The sequence below is a fragment of the Chaetodon auriga genome, chromosome 17 (assembly GCF_051107435.1).
Source record: "Chaetodon auriga isolate fChaAug3 chromosome 17, fChaAug3.hap1, whole genome shotgun sequence".
Lineage (NCBI taxonomy): Eukaryota > Metazoa > Chordata > Actinopteri > Chaetodontiformes > Chaetodontidae > Chaetodon > Chaetodon auriga.
The window spans coordinates 9,117,924-9,138,862 of NC_135090.1; the positions used below are offsets into that span (position 1 = coordinate 9,117,924).

At 42.9% G+C, this 20,939-nt stretch overlaps 1 protein-coding gene across 2 annotated transcripts in view; it reads right to left on the reverse strand.

The window, feature by feature from the left end:
* Positions 1–10,493: 10,493 nt before the first annotated feature.
* Positions 10,494–20,939, reverse strand: part of adgrb2 (adhesion G protein-coupled receptor B2) — a 209,589-nt gene continuing 199,143 nt past the window's right edge. For both annotated transcript variants that reach the window (XM_076754352.1, XM_076754351.1), the window contains 2 exons: positions 16,252–16,305; positions 10,494–13,889 (listed from right to left, as the gene is read on the reverse strand). In XM_076754352.1, the coding sequence (XP_076610467.1) occupies positions 13,713–13,889; positions 16,252–16,305 (231 nt within the window). In that variant the 3' untranslated portion in view covers positions 10,494–13,712. The remainder of the gene's footprint in view (positions 13,890–16,251; positions 16,306–20,939) is intronic.

Below are 20,939 nucleotides of genomic sequence, written 5' to 3' on the forward strand. Positions count from 1 at the left end.
CTGCACGACCTGCAGTACAGAGCTAAGATCAGGTGAGGGGCATCTTAGCAATTAAAGAGATCCGTATATTTTGTCTATAGACTATGTGTCAGGTTCATGTGGCAGAAAAGCAGTGAATGTAAAACTCTTACCCTTTGAGCTCGTCCACCATTTGCGTTGCGGGGTCTGGGCTCCAATTCATTATTCGTTATTGTGGCATCTGTGTACCCCAGAACTTCTAAGGCACCACTGCCTTGTCACTGGGCCTCTACCTGATAAATCCAATGAGCATAGCAAAGGTTAATTACATGCTGTGTATTATTTGCAATGACACCTATAGCTAACACAGAGTACGATAAATTGTGTTAATTATTGTACACATATAAATGTATTCCACAATAAGAAAAAACACTTGCTTAGCTGACAGCACATTCTCACCTCATGGCCCATTAAGTAGCTGTGGAGCTGTTTGTCTGTCCGTCTGGAGACTGTCTGACATGGAGAGTTAGTCTGTCAGTCTGTCCTCACAGGACCACGTTGATCCCTTCAGACGTTCATGCAGAGGCATATCTCATACCTGTTTTAGCTTACTTATTGATCCAGTTACACTTGCATCTGCAGGCTAGTTAAAAAGAAAAAAAAAATTGTGACAGGTTGCTCGAGGAAACTAATTAAAAGGCTGTTTAAATGCATATCAGCTAATTGCTTTACGAGCACACGTGCAACGCTGACATTAAGTCCAATGCATAATTGACAAGTCTTGTGTTTTATTTTATGGGTTCTTGTATAAAATAAGAGACACCTGTCAATAAAAAAAAGCTGCCTTTGTTATTTGCAACTCCTACTTTTTAATTTTTATTATGATTTGGTGACACTAGTAACCTTCTGTCACTGCAAGCATGGCAAACGTCCATGAAAGCTCAGCCAATAACAACATGGAATGATAATGTTGCTCTGTGCCTGCTGGATGTACAAGTGGGCAATTATTTGAATTGTTCACCATAACAAATGTCTGTTGGCTTTTTTTTTTTTTGGGGGGGGGGAGGTTTTTTGCCCCCTAGTGACCAAAAATCCATTAATGCAGCTTTAAGATTTCCGCCCAGATGTTGCTCCCAGCAGCCACAATATAGCATTTAGAGGGAAATTTAGCTTGAACGTTTTAGTGCCATTTAGAAGACCTTTGTAAGTGGCAAGATAAAATGTTGCCACGGGTCTTTTTTTTTTTATATTTTAGATAATACTACAACACCATTAAACAGGAGGCTGAGTAGTAAGGCTATGCAAATTCTGCTTTTATTGGACTGTATTGAACTGGGATTGCTCAATTATGGTCTTACCTCAGTGATTACAGGAACGCTCCTGGATTTATGTGTTACAGAAAAAGGTGTTCTGAAAAAGCTTCACTACATTACTGTACTCAAGACACGACGGTACATTCTGCACAATTATCAATGTGCCTACTTAAATGGAGGAATAAAGCTAAATATGTTCTGAGTATTTCAGCTGTGATGTTTGGTAATTTTCATTTCTACAAGGAGGGGTTCTCTGCTCCTCCTTTCAGCACAGTTATTTGAACTTCAACAGGCTGTGCTTTTCTCAACTCTTTAAAGATTAATGAGGTCCTTGGAACACATTGGAACAAGTTTCTTTTGGTGAGGGAGCAGAATCTAATAAGAACAGATCCTGTGCATTAATCACAACATTAATCACTTCTGCGACAATGAATGTCAGGACAGGTGCCTTGTTCTACGTTTGCCAAAGCCGCCATGTCTCCACCACTTGCAGGACCTGGATGATTATATGGAAAAAAAAAAATATTTTTCTTCTCATGTTCCTTTTAATAATGTTTCATTGAATTACTACAGAAGGCAGCCTGCACGAGTTTTTAAATTATGTTCAGGGTCGCCTTTAAACGAAGAGACTTTGTTCAGATGCTGCTAATGCATGTTTTTCTTTGACAAGTTGCAGTGATTCATCTGTTCCACACAGAGGGTGAGGAAGGAGGCGTGTGTCTTAGGTGTTAATGGCCTGGTTGAACGCGAAACTGTTCTCCGCTAAGACGAACGGGAAGACTGTGCGATGCTGCTGAAAATGGCAGCAACAGTCAATCGCCTCGCTTGCAACGTTTGAGCTTTTATGTTCTGTTAGACTTAATTTGAATTCTTGTTATCTTTAAACCACAATTCTTATCCCTGTGGATAAAATGTAGTGTTTTTATTCATTAACATAAACCAAAAAGTTTTAAATACAAAAAAATGCACATTAGTCAGGTGTTATTTTTTTTTAAACTATTCACTGGGTTCATGCACTAAGACACAGTCAAAACTATGACACACATACACACACACACACACACACACACACACACACACGTTTTACATATCAGTCTATTTACACGTGTTCATCTTTGTAACATATCGACCGTGAAAGATGTCATAGCGACACCGTGCTAAGACGTGTGTGCAAATCAAAACCAATTTTCCCAGTTGGGATGGTTCACTGAGAGGGATGGCAGATAGCGAGGAAGGGAAGGAGATGGAGGAATCTATTCCTGTATTGCCGTGGGTTGTCTTAACTTGGCACAGAGAGGCTCTTGAGTGGGATCAAATAATATTTCCACTCCCTCAGGGGTGAGACGGGGTCCCTGAACGCATCCTCCTTTTATCTTAGGCCACTCTTCAAGGCTTCGTGCCTTATCTGAGAGAATAGAGGGATGAAAAGGAGGTGAAGTGAGATTGAGGCGTCCAATACATGTTGTCTGTATGTTGGTGATAGTATTTCTGTGGTATATTTGCTTCTCAGTGGTTCTGTTTGAAGGTTAAGAAGAGGGCCATGAGTTGTTATGTATGTACATGAACACATGGAGAGAGGCAGAGCGATAATAAAGGACATGCTTGTAGATATCTCAAGCACGCATGATTGTGGCATGAAATTACATGCATACACACTCCCACCACACACACACACACGCACACACACACACACACACACACACACACACACACAGACACATTGTAATATTAAAAGAAGCTATTCACAGGCTGCCTAACGCTCGATACAATTCTCTGAAATAGCTCCTCCACGTTCCAGAGGGAGTGCTGCCGATACAGAATGTCAAAAAACTGTATAATTTGTTTTCAATTTCTTTCGCTTGAAAGCCCCAGACACCACGTATTGTTGAAAGGCAGGATCTCCAGCATCACTTCTCGAGCTGGAATGATTAGCTGCAGAGGGTCCAAAGCTGATACCCTGTGGAGTTTTTGACCACTGGCAGTGGTATGGAGCAATGTTCTAATGAGTGATAGCCCATTTTGTTTGCATGCATGCATCTAAGTATGTGGGTTACAACAATTATAGTACATATATAGTATGTGAAATTACCCCCAGAGTAAGAGAGAAAGAGAGAAAGGGAGGGAGAGAAATTAATCAAATTTTGCAAAGAGCCAAATTTTGTTAGATTTTTCATTGGTATTTTGGTCTACATGCATGTGCACTCATTATATATAATAAATGACATCACTGCAGCATACATATTCATGTAGCTCAGATTCTGCTGATAAAAGTAATATCAATTACTTTTGTTTGCTTTATGCGGGCTTTTTTCAACAAGCGATCCGAGACACTGGTAATGGGAAAAACATGGGCAGGACCTTCACATATTGGTCTAGCATGTCTGCAAGAAAACAGCTCCACAGCTTAAATCCACACCATAGAAACAAGAGTCCAGAGGTGTCAGTTGGCACAGTTTGTAACTTTAAACAGAGCCAGTCTGTTTGCCCATGCCCAGAGTGTTTATGATCAGCTGCAGCTAAACATGTCCTGACTCCAGATCTGTTCTTAGCACACAAACCTGAGACTGATATCAGTCATACTTAAACTAAAATATGAAACTGCTCCTTTAAGAGTCGCTCCTTGGCTCTCAATTCAACTGAAATAGATGTCAGAGTAGGTAGCCGGCAGAGCATCGACCTCCAACACACACACACACACACACACACACACACACACACACAGACACACACCTGAAAAGAATGACTAGAGTGCATGTGGGAGGCATGGAGGTGGTCGCCCTCATTTGGACTCCACACTACTGACCGCTATTGGACAGTTGGAGTTCGAGAGGCCGGCTCGGCTGTCTCATTACCCTGCAAGCAGACGTGTGGAGGCACATCACGACTCCTCACCTCCCTGTCCCTGTCAGCATATCTCTTACACCCTGTCCTCTGACAAATAGTCTGCAGGTTTAAAGCTGCCTGCACAGCCTCATCCTTGTGTTCTTTTCTCGGTTTCCTCACCTCACCTATGAGGAGGCTAAGTAGCTGTTAAACATCTAGCAAATCCCAAGCATTGCATTCCTCAGTATGCAAGAGAGGCTGTGGTAGATTGCATTAGTCTAAGCCTACCTCTAAATTATGCCAGTGTTTCGAGAAGCCCTTGGCAGTGTGGAGAGGCAATTCATTCCGACTAAATGTAGGTTGCCGTGATATGCGAAGGGTGCTTTGTGGAGAGAGCCTGGTGGAGCCAAAAGGAGCTTCAATGAGTGCCTTACCTCAGCTCTGAGTAAATCACCCTCAAAGTCTCAAAGATCACTTATCCCAGTCTGTATGGTGGGGACTTAGACACTCAGTGGATTAGCGGGGCCAGAATTTGGATGAGGGACAATGAGGGCATTTCATATGGACAGCCATCTAACGCCACTGTGGACAGGCGGTCTCAAAGGAACAGCGTGGCTGTGGCATCGGCGCCAAAGAACTGGGCCAAAACTGAAATGCTGGCATTCCAAAGCATTCAGGGATCTGATCCATAACAGCACAGATGAGAATAAGCTGTAGTCAAACATCAGAAAAGGAGATGTCCATGACGTTGACCAGAGGGCGTCTGAACGGCTTTAACTTGGTTTTAGATGACTCCGCTTACATTGTGATCTTCTGATTTGCACTATACCCTCAAGAAAAACTGAAACTCAGAGTCTAATCTTTACTGTCATCAGCGCTCCAGTCCACTATGGCCTCGTCCACTCCATCGTCCTATCGAATGGGTCAGTCTGCTCCATTCACAGTGTCTTCTCTGAGCAGCATGGCACCGGAGCCTGTGGGACAGAACCATCTGTCAGGCACCGAGGAGGGACAGCAGAGACATGCTACAACCATTAGAGCAATGGATTTTTACTGTTCCCTGTCTCACCACTAAAAACTTCATCCTTGCATGTCGTCAACACTTTGACTTTATTGCAGTGTCAAAGTGAGACATGTCATTTCACTCACAAGTTGTTGTGTATTCCCGCGGTACCTCAGACTGTCACTTTGGCCAGATTCCTCAATGTTTCAGGGCTGTTTTTTTTTTTTTTTTTTCCCCTCCCTCTAGTACTTTTGTCTGGCATGTTTTTTGACTTTGCTTGCCAATCTTGGTCCTTCTCACCCTCCATCTCCCCTTGCTCTCACTCGAAATGTTTCTTTTTCTTTTAGTTTTTCACAGTTTTTTTTTTTTTTTTTTGGTAGGAATTGCTTTTAAAAGAAATTAAAAAGCTACCTTCTATTTAATTAAAGGCTGAAGTCAGAGAACAAAGTCTGCAGTTGACGCCAGCCACTGCCTCCTCCCAGGCAACATACACCCTGCTACTATGGCACCATGCCTGGAGAGCAGTGCTGTCTTCAGGATGAACTGTTATCCAGTTTAGGTTAGAAGTTAGCTAATATTCACTCGTCATGCTAACGTGAGCCCTCACATAGCTCTTAAAACATTATCTGCTAATGTTTCATGAAATGTGTGCAGAAGATGTGCTGTTGGCGTTTACGTAACAGTCTCGCACTATGTTTTTCTCTCCAGAGGGACACGAGTTAGCTCCGTTATACCTGCTGTGTGACAAGTTTCTACAAGTCAGTAAAAGTAGAGCGAACAGCTGGAGTGTGAGGACAAATGAGTGTTTCATGCCAGATGACAGCAGAGGAGAGCAGCAGTTCGAATTATACGTTTTTCAATGTTAACAATAGATTTTTTTTTTTTTCTTTTTTAAATAGATAGCCAAGGGCATTGGTTGACTTCTGCTTTGCTTGGAGTGATGCTCCAAAATTCAAAAAAAGCTCTGTGGTCGCATCAAGTCGGAAAAATAAAATCATTTTGACGCTAACATTTATTTTGCTATTGTGTAGGGATTCATATGTATGGAGCTGAATGGATAGGAGCTAAAATATTATGTTGGAGCAATATGTCATATTCAACAACAAGCAGCTCCGTAACATAAATTAATGTTAGAAAATAAAGTATTCAGATTAAAATAAAGAGACAATCTGTTGTGACACGATTCGCCTGCTGTACCAATCAATACTTATCAATTTTATCACAGCTCACTAACGCTGACGGTAGCCTAATTGGTGTTACACATTTTTCAATTTTGCATGCCTTATTAACTTGCTGCTGTATTTTATTTTTTATGTCTGTTATTATTCTTTTTTCAGATAAATGCAGAGCTGTACCACCATCCCTGCAGCCCAGATGTGCAACCTGACAAGTTGCTGAGGATATTCGTAGAGAGAGGACAGAGGGGCGAGGCAGTGCACAGCGTCACGGCAGCCATCGCTGGAAAAAAACAAGTGTTTCATTGCTGTACATGTTGCTGTTAACATGTGAGCGAGAGATAAGGATTTGAAGCCAGTATAGACAGGAGCAATGATTATACACACCGACAACTCTTTGAACCTGCGTATGGCGTGTGGGTGTTCCATGACATGTTTAGATGTCACTTGAAGCGGCCCCATTCAGACCCTGTGCCCTCATTCTGCAAGTCCACTCCTGTGTCCTATGTCTGACTTAATTGTTGAATGCGGCCATTTCTAATAACATTTGTAGTGCAAATGCGTGTTTTATTTGATGTCGTGTTTCATTTTGTGAAGGATATGTTTAAGGCACTCCAGCTGGTTGTCATGGAGCTAGAAAGCGGCGCGCTCCACGATCACTAGCAAAGATCATTAGTGGGCTGTTACCAGTGTCTAGGCAGACTGGATGTCGCTTTCACCGTGTGCTGTCTTCGATTATGGACATTATTGCTCGCACCACTGCACTGATGATGGACTCTTTTGTACCTCCCTGCTGCTTGTAAAGTTTTATTATTATTGTTATTCTTCCTCTCAGATATACAGTGCTTCTAACTCTGGGGGACGTTAATTTGGCTCCCCTGATATTGTCCTGCTTTCCTGACTGCTTTTGACGTGTGTCTCCTGCATCAAAGCGCCTTTGATAAAACCCCGGTGTTTTTATGAAAGACTCTTACAGACAGACTAATTTAACGGTCCAGTGACATGTGAGGAAGTACGTTGTATTTTCATGACATTTCTGTGTCGTTAACTGTGGATTTTATACACTTTCTCTTCCAGCCTGACACTTGCTTGAACTGCACTGTTATTGCAATGATCTGAATTCAGTCTCTGGGTGAAGTTTGACAATTTTCTTTGACCAAGTACAAGTTGCAACAAGTGCTAGAGTTATTATTTTTTTCCTACTGCCACGTTCACTTTCAACAATATACAGCCGTAAGTGTACTCAAACGATTGAACCCTCTGGCCATGGTATGTGCATATAATGTGATACCCACATGCAATACATCAGAAACATCTGAGCTCTCTGTCTAATGAAGCACCTGTCTGACCTATAGAGCACTGCGTAAAGAGATGAGTCTTGTCTGTCACTCTGCTTTCACCAAACGTTAGAGGACTGAGAGAAACTAGGACAGAACAATGTCTTCATACTACATATAAAGCTCCCTGGGAGGTGTGCAAATGAAAAATTTGTATTACACCAGTCTTTCTTTCAAACCAAATATTTACTATAGCACACTGTCTACTATACTACAACACTTTTTGACAATATTTACATCATATGCATGTTTTCTTTACCTGATGGCAGGCAGAGATGGATGTGGTGGCTGCTGGAGAGATGCTGCTTGTGGTTCATTGGGACCTGCAGCTGTAAATCCCCTCTGTCAAAACTCACATACACAAATAAATAAATAAAATTCTATGAAAGACAAAGTCTCATTTGCACAGAACAGTATGATGAAATAGCCAACGGGCAAAACATATCCATTTATATGATTTGTAAGGGAGTCTCACTTTTACAAGAGGAACTACCTTTCAGTCAAACAAAGTTCATGACTAAAAGAACAAAAAGGAAGATTTTATAAAATGCACTTACCCATCTTGAAATGATCCAGATTATTTTGGTGTTTGTCTTTGGACCAGGTATGATGATGAAGAAAATTTTTCAGAAATCAGATTCCAGAAATGACTTTGTTGAGCTGATGAAACATGATTGTAATTGAAATACTGAACATAAAAAGCATCTTTAAATTGACTTGAATAGGTCATATGAATTTCGCAAATAAGGATTTAGTATATTGCACCAGAATAAATCATTTTCAGTAATCATGATTTTCATATGTGCAACTGATGAACCTACTTTTCTTTGTTAATCCAACAGATTGTCTTTTTCAGTGTTGCTTCATATCCTGCTATTTGTGGAGGAATGTGTAAAGGATGGTTATAACACTAGCAGCTGGCTAATTGGGCAAACGCTAGTGCAAATATGAAGTAAGCACACAAAGGCAGAAGGATCTCCAGAAGGAGAAAATCAGATGGAAATAATGTTACATAGCAGTAATGGCAGGGTGTGTGCTGTGAAGTGGTGGAGGAAATGTCCAAAAGCCACAGGATGCCCACCTACCACACCGCTCCACCGCTGGCTACAACTATTACTAATTAACAGAAATGAATATGTGAAGCTGTCCTTGTATGACTGCTAAAGTACCGTAACAGTCATTAAGTACAAGTGGAAACTGAGCATAGCTGGATTAGCCTCTCGGGGGCCCTGGGGCACCACCACCTCCTGCCCTCTGTGCATTGCGTATGTCCCATTTTGCCTCCAGGCTTCCATCATGCACACAGGAGCACAGCTATACTGGGATAACACCTCAAGGCCTGGGGTTTCTGCCTGTCAGTTGGTTTGTGATAATATGATGATGCAGCCTTATGCAGGTCTTAGCATTAGAGTCTGACTGTCTGCAAGCAGGATGCATCTTGGTTGATATTGCACCTTAGTGAAATTAATGAAATAATTCAAAACAAACTGACACACAGTCAAAGTGTAAGGTAACTTCCTGCTGGTGATCCAGCCTTGCTTGTGACAGTGACAGTGTTATTGATAATTCCGGTGTTTTCTCTGTTGAACAGCTCATGCTCGTTTGTTTAGCGGGCGATGCCACGGTGCTGTCGAGCCGTTTGTGCAGTGATCCCTGGGAACAGCGAGACAAAGCACCCCAGTCGTAACCGCTTGTTACGCAAGAAAACAAACAGAAAAAAAAAAAAAAAAAGAATCTTATGGATTACGGGTTTGATGATTCTGAAAAGTCTCAATGCTTCATGCTGTGTCAGTACTGAAAAGCCACAGTGGAACGCCTTGCATCGCTCTTTTTGTTTGACTCAGCTTTTTTTTAAACTTTCAGGACTTGCTGTTCTGAGCACTAAAACAATCTCATCTCCCTGTGCTGTCAGGAACACCCAATAACAGGCCCTGCCTTTGTTGTAAATATCAAGCAGAAGGCAGCACTGACAAGAGGTTCCTGGTGGACACAGCTTCGGCCAAGTCGAAAGTTGTTATCTCCACCTCCAACTCATGTCTTTCCATTCTTCACTTTGTCTGCCTGTATTATTTGTCAAGCAGGGTCTCGAGGTCACTCGTGACACACCAGTAGCACAACTTAATTAGAAACCTCTGGGAAAATAACCAAGAGGCACTCTAATGACTGTGACTCCGCTGCCAGAGGTAATGTGAAAACCCCTTCCTCCTTTCACTCCGTCACCATGTATTTCATCCTTGGGGCTGCCTTCTCCATTTTCTCCCTCCTCTGACCTCTCTCTCATCCCCCTCCCCTCACTCCCCCGAGGAAGCTCCAGTTGGTGGCCTTTCTCCAGGGTGAGTGATGGCAGATCCATGGACAGACTCATCCACACTTAATTACCCACAAGCCCCTCGGAGGGCAAATGCAGAGTGACTGAGGCATGCGCACTGTGTCATTCCCTTCCTTCATTCCAGCAGCTCTGACTGGACTACTGAAGCCTGTCCACTGTGACTATTTTCACCATGTTACATAACAAAGCCATTTTTGGGGAAAAATCCGCTTTGGAAGAGGATCATTATTAGCATAAATATCGCTCAAAGTTTATACATTTTTAATGAAATAATCACTTTGAGTTGACATTTCCCCCTTTGGTTATTCCAATGCAGCATAACTTCAAACTCACAGAGCCGCCCCTCTTACATTTTCAGACAGACCAGCAGGGCCTCTGATCGGTCACAGTTAAGCTTCAATGCTTCTGGGTAACAGAGTTTGTCATGCCCAACACCCGCAGTGATATTATGAAAACATGGGATTGCGAGTACACTTCAAATCAAGAGCGAGCCCAGTTGTTCTCATCCACAGACGCCCTTGAAGCAGCGAGTGTACACATTATGAGACACTGAGATCAATTTGAAAATTTATTTTCATAAAAAAAGACACTATGAAAACATTAGAGGACTACTTTGTACAATCTTATGTATAAAAAGAACCAAAATGAGGGAGAAAAGGAAAGGGAGGGGTTTTTCAGTAATAAATCAACTGGAATGTTGGATGGTTGTAGCAGTCGGTTAATACCTAAGCATCAAAGGCTGAAGGTGGAGGTGAAGGTGAGCATAGCAGGTCTTGGAGTCGGTGTCCGCCTGGAGTTACGTTGCAAATTGGCTCGCCCGTGTTTCATATCTCTTTATGGGCTTTTGAGTTTGGCAGACTTTCAACACAAAAAGGAAAACAAGGTGACACACTGACATACTCTGACCATCAACCTCACGTGTCAGCATTTGCATCGTAGCAGAGATCAGCAGAGAAAAGTGTAAAAGATGATCCTTAGTTCTGGTGGCACATTCGAGCGATCAGTCGAAACGTCTCAGATCCACCAAACAGCATCTCACTTACCGTTCCCCGAGGCGAAAACTTAAAATCCAGGCCTCACTGAGGTGAAACCTGAATCCTCTCTATGTGCAATGAGCAAAATACAGAAAAAAGTGACAAAATCTCAGACTGTAATCAAACATTCACGTTTCCTTCTTGTCCTTTCCTCTTCCTTTCATCAAATCCCACTGATAAGTTACCATGGGAACAAGGCTTTGTAGAGAATTCATCTAGAGCTTTCTCACTAAAACTTTATTTGATATATATAGTTATATCTAAAAAAAAAAAAACTACATTATCTGTGTGAAGGTCAAATCTGTTTCCCCTGAGACTTATTTTCTTCATCTGCTATGGAGCAACGCCCACTGACTGAGACTTGTGCAGCTGACAGGCCGCTGCTTTCTTCTGTTTGGACGCGCTGTAGATCTGGATCCCGAGCCTCGCTGGAGGTCAGGTGAATGTGACCTTAGCTGGGCGACATGGGGCCGAACCCACAGCATCTCTCTCCTCTGAGGGAGAGCGGGCTGTAGGTTTGCCTATCAGCTGATTAGCTTGAAAGGTTAGAAGGGCCGCACTCTTGTCTCACCATCTGCGCTGTGCTGCACTACGACCACATTAGGGATCTTTAAACAGATGGTTTGAGGGCTGCATTGGAAAATGTCAGGACAAATCGCCATCCCCGGATAATTGCTGTTTTGAGCACTCCCCTTCTAAATCTGCATCTCTGCCTGCCTCGAGCTTTCTTGCTATATATTTTTGGATTTTTTTTCTTCAGCTACCATTTTTCTCTTCCCCTCCCCCCCTTCCTAAATTGTCTCTCATCTCTTTCTCCAGACTGTTAGATTAATGGGAGCTGCTTTGAACATCGACAGAAAAGTTATCAAGCCATCTATTGAATTCATCCTGCACTCTGACACTCTCTCTGTCGGCGTGCTTAGGACTGATGTGCTAATGTAGCAACAGCAGGAAACTGGTTGTCCTCTTTTAGCGACTGAAGTACGGATGTAGAATGTCAAGCAGGAAGCACAGGCTTTTTTTTTTTCTTGTGCTGTTCAGTCTGCCACCTTGTAGCCTTCTAACCTCTGTGGCTCCCACTCTGCCTTTCTATTTCACTCTCTCTTTCTGCTGCTGCTGTGCTCACAGGCGCAGGATATAATCACAGGGACGGGGATCCATGCGAACGGAGAATTATACCTCTGGCTTCACTGCTAACATCGAGATTTCATGCCTCCTGGTAGCACGACGCTGGGTGGGCAGAATGAGCAGAGGAGGAGAGGTGGGAAGGGAGGTGGTAGACAAAAGCAAAGGGAGGCATGTTTATCTTTAAATCCATGATGGGGTTCTTGGGAAAAGGAGAAAATTTGGCTCAGGTGGTGTTCAGTTTCACATATTACTGGCTTCTAAATCCTCCTCAGGTCACGTGAAGTTAACAGTAATTCGTCAGGTAGCTGCTAAACTGATCGGCTCTAGGTAAACGGAGCCCATGCCGATTCCATTTGGGCTGAAAATGACTCGAGATATTCTCTTTTCCTGGCATTAGTGTGATTGGTGATGGCTGAAATGGTTTCAGATGCTGCAATCTTGAAAAGACTTTTATCTCCAAGCAGTGGGGAAAAAAAGAAGGAGAAATGCCAGAACCTGCATGACGATCGCCATCCTTCTTTTCCCTCATTGGTGGATAACATGCGGCGCACATTACCTCAGAAAGCAAGCTCACATTAATGTGCTGCGTGTGTCCTACATCGTTATTATTATTATTTTTTTTTAAAGTTCCACATGGGTTAATCCACACAGGAAATGAACAAAAAAAGGAAAGAAAAAAAAAAAGAATGGAAAAAAAGGCAGCACAAGCACAAACCAAACCAGTCTGAAAATAAATCAATTCTTCTTGAACAGTTAGACCATAGAACACAACTCAGTTATTTCTTTCAATCATATTATTTTTTTCATTAAAAGTTTCAAAGCATAGGGGGAGGACATTTTTTTTTTAACTAAACCATAGAAAATACACAAAAAAGGGGGAATACAGTGTTGACACAGAGGATGCGAGAGGAATGGATGGATGGGCCTGTTGGACCGGAACCTGAAAAAAGCAGAGAGGATGGCACATTTCAACGAGCAGCTCTTCCCCCGTCCCCCATCCCCTATCCATCCAAAACGACGAGAAAGAAACCGATGAAAAGAAAAAAAAGAGTGAGACACAGAACGCTCTCGTAATCCATTAGAAGGGAAAAGGAAATAAATGAAAGCGGGGTGCCTAGGGGGGGCTACCAGTGTGAGAAACCTCAGTGAGATTTTCTTCCCCTTGCTATAAAAAGAACTGAACGGTGCAGAAATATTCTTCTTTATCTTTTTCCCCCCCAAATCATCAAACAATTGAAAGAGATGTTCTTTTTTTTTTCTCCAGAATAAAATCAAGACATTTTTCTCAGAAATAAGTTTTTTCATAGTTTTTGAAGTTCATTTAAAAATTTTCGTCAGTCACAGACGTGTCAAGCCCCTGTTCTTTCTTTTCAATAGTCTTTGCGAAAATATAGAGTAGAACAGTCTTCTTTCCATGTCTGTCCACTGCAGCAGTAAACTAGTACAGTATGGGATCCAACAGAGCACATTGCAGGAGACGGGGAGCAGTGTGTGTGAGCGGAAAATCACGTACTTATGTATAGCTTTTCAGAAGTTCAGTAACTCTGTGTGCATCTGTATCTCGGCATGAGCGTGTGTGTATTCAGGTGAGTGCGTGTACGTCTGTGTGTCTTCACACTTCAGTCTGGAAGTCTCCCTCGGACGAGTCGGGTGTGTTAGCAGAGGAGGAGTCCCAGTTCTTATTGTGCAGCTCCATCCGGTCTTTCTGCTCCCCAGGCACGATGGACAGCTCGGGGGTCATGGTCTTGAAGCTGTCCCAGGAGCTCTGGTCCTCCGGGGTTGACTTGTCCTGAAAGAGGACAAGGAAAAGGGCCTCGTAAGGAATGAGTCCAACGATGAGGCCGTGCAGATTTAAGCTGTTTCACACAACCTGGTTTGCATCTGCGCTACTAATAGTCGCAAAAGTGTTGTCTGACGGGGCTTGAAACATGAGCAGTTAGATTAACCAGACTTCCCAGGGGCCCCAACCTGACAAGGGTCCCAAAGGCCCCCAGATCACCTGCACATCAAGAGCTTTGTGCTGATTTGACTATTCACAAATTTGCTGTGGCACAGTATAAACCGAAAAGCGAAAAACATCCCGCTTAATGCATCTCGACCAGCAACAGTTCAGTCAGAGTTTCCAGGGTGCTATGCTAGCAGTGGCTAACAGCGAACCCTCTGACTCCACACGCCAAGATTTTTTCATTTACTTGCAGTCAAAGCTAGCATCACTTTATCAGATGTTGCACAGCTCCCTCTGGATCCACAAAACACTTCACAAACACTACTCCCCAAGACCTGTAAACAGAGTTTGATGTATAAAGTCTTTGGAGTTCCCCTTTAAATATTTCTAGTTGGTTTTATGCTAACATACTGCATAATCTTAAATAAACACGCTTTCAATCAAATTGGAATCAAATTAGCTTTGGGAAGCAGGAAGCTGGGGGCCCACTGTCCAGGCTTATCTTGACCTACTGTACTTACCGTAGCTTATAGACGTTTCACTTTCAGTTTCATCTAAAAATAAAGTACACAAAATACTCTGAACTGTTTGCTTGCTTCCAAAATGTCTGATCATCTGACTGGATGTGCTTCTTGCCGTGTCCGACTTTGCAGCAATGTCATTCCCAAATTTCAGCCAATGAATCTGGTGAGGACAGTGTTATCCTAACGGACAGAAAGGATGGCTAACACTATGAAATAAGACTTCAGGGTTGTAATTTCCTTTAAATGGAGTACCCGAAAAACCCTTCCCTCGGCCAGTTTGGGCCAGGACACAGATTTGGAGATGGACACATTAAAAAATGCACTCAGAGAAGCTAAATTCGATCTTCTGTCTCTAACCTTTTTGCAGATAGTGACACACACAGAGCAGCCAACAAGGTGTTATTTAACCTCACAAATACTAAAAGCAGGAGTATACATACCTGTAGATCAAAGCACCTTTCCATCTTTCTATCATCAAAAACTACTAGAGTTCTTCAAATGATGCCTGTCCTGCTTTACATCCCACCTCTCCCAATCAGTAAGCTTTCATATTAGCTGATAGAAGCGGGAAACCTTGGAGGCTCGGAGTCCATGATCGCTGCATGTGGTCTGCTCATGTGCTCGCCACGCATGCAAAATACATGTTGGGGGATTAGCTAAAAACAGGATTAGAGGTAGTTTTATGCATCAGATAAGGGCCATTATTCAAATTGGACTCATTATCGGAGTGGAAGATAATGATTTCACACGTACGAGGTGGGAAAGACACAAGGGATCGCTTTCCCAGGTGATTCGTGGTGGAGCAAAACACACAAGAAAAAAAAAAAAAAAAGACTAACTACTTGTGGTGCTTTTCACAGACGTGATGCACCCAGCTGCATCAGAGCTTTTTGGACCACGGGGAGCTGAATATTTCATACTCTAAATGAACATTAAGAGGATGATTATTCACACATGCCTTGCCGGACAATATATCCTAAAATGAGTGCTCTGGAAAGTGCACTGAAGAGGGAAATACAAACTTGCTGACAGTGGGGTGTGTACCTACATCTGTGTGCCTGTTTGTACATATGTAATCCATTAGAGCGAGAGCACTGCTGTACCTGCAGCCGAGCTTCTTTCATTCTGTTCTCTTCATATTCTTCTGCCAAAATCCCTCCTTCCCTTCAATGCACCAACTCTTATAAAGTGCTCACAAGTAATTCACTTTGAGCTATTCATGCCCTAAATCCCTGTCTATCTCTTCATCGGGAACACACACACACACACACACACACACACGCACACACACATACAGACACATACACACAACTCATTGATCTGCAGTAGCACAGCACTCCCTTCCCCCCTTGCAGTGTGATGATCGTCGCCAGAGCGCTAGGGGGCAATATCTGCCTGATTATCATTCTCCCTGCGTCACAGCCTGACAGTTGGTAAAATGAATACAAAAGGCATAATCTGGGAGCCAATTTGCATGCTAAATGCTGGCGAAGGAACATTTTGTAATGCAGGAGTGTGGGTAATGCTGCAGTTAAGCCCAACTTTATCCCTAGGAGACTAGGCTAACGCGATTGTGCTGCCACTGCGTGTCTATCCATTACTTTCACCATCTCTGCCTGCCTCCATTCCTCCATCCCTTGCCCCTCTCCTTCTCTCTATCTGCCAGAGACCCCTCTACTTACACTCGACGAGTTCTTTTCACCTCCGGCAGACGAAATGCTCCATCGCTTTTCCCTCTGTGGTGATGAAATGGGAGGGAGAAGACAAGGAGGGGGTGACAAGAGAGAGCCAGAGAAAGAGGGAAAGAAAGAGAGAGAGAAGGGGGGGGGATCATAGTCACTGACAACTCTGCCCTGAAACAATAGCATTGTCCTCACACCTTCAGCAGGTGAGCAGGCAGTTGTTGCTTTGTGCTTACACCTTATCCCTTCTCCGTCTCCCAGATCCCCCCTCACCAGCTCTCTTGTGACAGAATAGAACATGTACAGGCTCACAGCATGCACACGTGAACAGAAACAGTGCAGAAAATGATCAAAAACGCAACGTCAGCATGGTTAGACAGGCATAATCGAAGTGTGTTGGAACAGGCAGTTTCTTTAACATCCTGAGCTGTCAAAGCGAAGAGGAAAACTGAGGAAGCAAGGACAGAGTGACTGAGAGATTCTACGTGCTACACACCACGAACAGCAACTACAACTACTATAAAGGGGATAAGAGGAAGGGTGTGGGTGTACGGGAATGTGATTCTGAAAGCTGTAACAGTGAATCTTCTGTGCAGTGCTGGAGGCTTTGGAGCTTATGTATTCTAAATAATGTTGAAAGAGGATAACTAATCCAGTTATTAGTACATGGAAATGCTATCTACACGATCTGCATTATTGATTTGATACTATATGTGTTAACACAACACATTAAATAGTTAGCATACTATAAAGTGGACATTGCTGACTCTGTATGTTCAGCCTCTGGCTTAAGCACATAAACTTCCTCTGCTGTACCTCTGCAGTGTTATCTATCCGATAGGGGTGTTTTTTTTTGTTTGTTTGTTTTTTTATGTTCCCGGCTTTTAAGCAAACAGCTGGCTACAGCAACTTTCTTCTCTACGGGTGGTCTGTTGTTTTCTGTCTTACAGGTACAGGTGGTCTGCAGTTACAGGTATTTTCCCAGTTTGCTGGGTCAAGGTGTGAGCTGAAAACAGAAAAAAATGTCATGAGGTGTTTGGGGAGGGAAAGAGGAGGCTCACGTCATTTGTGCTTCCTAAATCACCGCCTGCCTAAAGTCTGGGCCCAAATTGATTCCCTACAGTGGCTCTGACAACCTGACAACTATTGACTGGAGACTTTTTTTTGGCTACAACTATCTCAGGGTATTGTAAAAAAAAAAAAAAAAAAAGGCTCTGCAACACACAATTTATGTCCTCCTTTATGTTTGTTGTTCTATCAGTAAAAAGCAGCAGACGGTGGAAATCATTCTGTCTAGGAAAGCTGTTTGTGTCAGTGTTTGGGAGTGTGTCTAAATGAGTAAGTGTGTGTGCAGCAGAGGACTCAAACTTTTTGGTGCCGGTATGTAAGATTTAAGATTCTGAGATTAAAAACATTTCTGGAGCTTAGCACATTGCCTCGGGGTGTCTTGATTTACTATCATATGTGATGCGCTTGTTAGCCAGCTCAGCCTATATGATGAACATTTATAGAAATTTAAAATAATTGGTGCACAGCAATTAGTTTTACCTGTAGGATCAGTGGTGAAATGTACAGTACTTGAATAAATGTACGCAAGCACATTTTTTTACTCAACTACATGTATGTGACGGTTTTAGTTTTGAGTGACTTTACTGATTAACCTTTTACATACAAATCATATGCTCAGTTCATAAAATATGATGCATTGTTGTAGACTGAACTACCCACCAGTATAGAAAGTAGTAACTCCACTAACTACTACTGCTACATTAATGCTTATGCACTTTATTGCGGTATTTATTCTTTTACTTCAGCACAGGATTTTAAAATAAGTGCTCTTGTTAATCAATAGTTTCTCTTTGCTTTCCTTGTCTCCTAATACCACGTCATTTCCTCAGTCTTATTCTGTTTTATTTGCTTTTTCCCGACCTGTTCAAAAATACGTTAAAAACTTTCTTTAGACCCTAAAACAGCCACTCAAAAGCTAAAGATGTCATCGGGCGATAGGATGAACGTAACCAGCCATCTGTAATAGGCTGAATTTATAGCTGACAGACTTTTTTTCTTGACACTTTCCACCACCACTATGGCTGCCTTTATATTTCTGACTTATTAGCATTCAAGGCATCAAATGTGATTCATTAATCAGCCTCTAAAAGCACAGTTTGCGCACCAGCAGTGTTTGCAATGGAACTGGCAATATGGGTTTTCTTTCAGTGAGGGTGTACCTGAACAATGTCAGCCGTTCTAACAACTCACCTACAGCGTGGCTTTCAAACAGGCATCATGGGGGTATGTTAAAGTACTTTCCATTATATTTCTGCATGGCACAGCAGGGGCAAATGGAGCTAATCACCACAAGACCCCAGCATTCAATGTCTATCACCGATGGGGGAATGTTTGCCTAATCGTCCAGCACTCGTGTTAGGCAAGCTACACAGTTTTCTGAGAGAAAACGCTGCAAGCATGACAAAGCTAAGTGAAGAATGGTTTGTAGGGATGGTACACACTCGAAAAAGATGCTACCGCACAAACATCTAAACCCATCTTGAGAAGCCTCTGCTACAGTGTTAGTGGATGAGGCCCACTCTCAGTCCCCCTCATTTGGACCACGGAATGAAAACTGTGTCTAGAAGTGGGTGAGCAATGTGGCAGGCTGTCTTTGGGAGATGAAGAGGGGAGGACAGGTGGTGGCGGGTAAGTGGGTTAACTTTACCTTTGTTGACTTGGATGCCCAGGGTTCTGCTGACTGTCTGGCTACATTCAAACTGGGACATGACAACAAGCATGCAACACAAGGCCCAGTCAGCCAACAAAGGACATTAAACAAACAAACACAACATTAAAAAAAAAACAAAAAAAAAAACAAAAAAACAGAAATCAATGAAATGTGGCAGGAAGGCAAAACAAAAGACTCACATGAAATAAACTTAAATCACATTTATAGATGAAGTAGATGAAAGTAACAGCAAGAGTAGACTGAGTGGATACCGGAACATGACTGAAGTGTTGCAGCTGTCTGTGGGCTTTGGGTCACTGAACCAGAACTGGACCACTCAAAGGTTTCTGTGTGTGTTTATTTCCCTCAATCGTCGAGATAATGATAGAATGCAGACTGCCTATTCAGCACTGGCATAATTTATGAGGGGGTGCAAAAATAGACTAACTGGGCATTGCAGTCTTTAGCACCATTTACCCCTTTAGCTGGGAAGGAATCTGTGTCACAAGTAATAAGGCCCTTCAAAGGAGCCAAATCTGGAAAATGTAGGGCAAATAAATTCCATTAGTGCAACACATTGCAAACAAACGAGCAATCAGACACACAGACTTGGTTCACCGCCGCCTGGGCCTGTGCAATGCAGCGCAATGCAATCCAAGGCCGGTGCTCCTATAGTGACAACAGTTCCAGCTAGCGAACCGGCCCTTTTCACCTCCCTTTAATTGGCCCAAGGACACTAAATGAGCTAAATTAGTATTGTGCCTCTTGGTGCACGAAGCCAGTGTTAGGCTTGTTCCGCCTGGGCTAACCGTCCCCTCATTAGGAGCCACTGATAGAGCCAGTGTGCTAAAGCTACACTCCGCCAGCCCTCAGCTTGCATGGGCAATTTGCGTGAAAGGGTGAAAACAGTTGATGAGTTTATACTCGGCACGGAGAAGGGGGCAAGGAAATAATTAAAAACAAGCTAATGAGAGGAATTAATTATTCAATTAATGCCTCAAACGTGCCACCGAGGGCTGAGTTTAGAGGGAGAAATGGGAAAATGAGGGTGACGGCAAGAGAGAAAATGTCAAGCCGTGAGGATGAATAGAGGGGAGAATGAGATATGAAGAGGAAGAAGAGGGGAGGACTTGGTTTATTGCTAGAATGTGAAATTGAAGCCCCTTAGCTTAATGCCAGCAAATTGACTATCAAGACCTATGGGGTTTTCAAGTGCAGGCAAATTGGCCCCCTGAATCAACAAAAATGGAGTCTTTGTCAGGTAAAATTATACATCTCAATTTTACACGAGACATCCTCACAGCATACACATTACCTTCGCTAAATCTCCCTTCAGTGGCCTAAAAATTTACTGGAATATCAATAACATCCACTAATGTTAACCGTGGATGCATAAAGAGAGCACCCAAGGTATCACCTCTCTTTTATGGGGCAGGCTAATGGAGGATCCCTCTTACACCACAATATATTTCCATATGTAGCCAACAGACTAGGATCTCATGATGGAATTCAAACGCATGCTTACGGCCATTTAGATTGAATTCCAAATACGACTTTATGATCGAAAATTTGCTGGCTGTCCCCGCTCTGATCTAGCATGTGTGCATTCACAACAAAGTAAGAGTATTTGTTTCCTTTGTCTTTTTTCTCCATCCCACTGTGTTCTGCACATCTCCTCACTGTCTGTCTGCAGAGGGAAGCCAAGCACGCTTCATTTCATCAAGAACACAGCAGACGACGGGATGGAAATATATCCCATTTGAGAGCTAAAAAATGCATCAGCTGGGCCATTACGCAGTGCGAACTCCCCCCCCCACCCCCCCACCCCCCCCCAACACGCATCATCCATCCCACACACAGAGAGGCACAACACTGCATCATTGGGCACTGCATGCAAATGCGTGTTACGACCTTCTGAACCCTGTGGAGAGGATAGAAATGACTCCACAATGGCGGAGGCCAAGAAGTT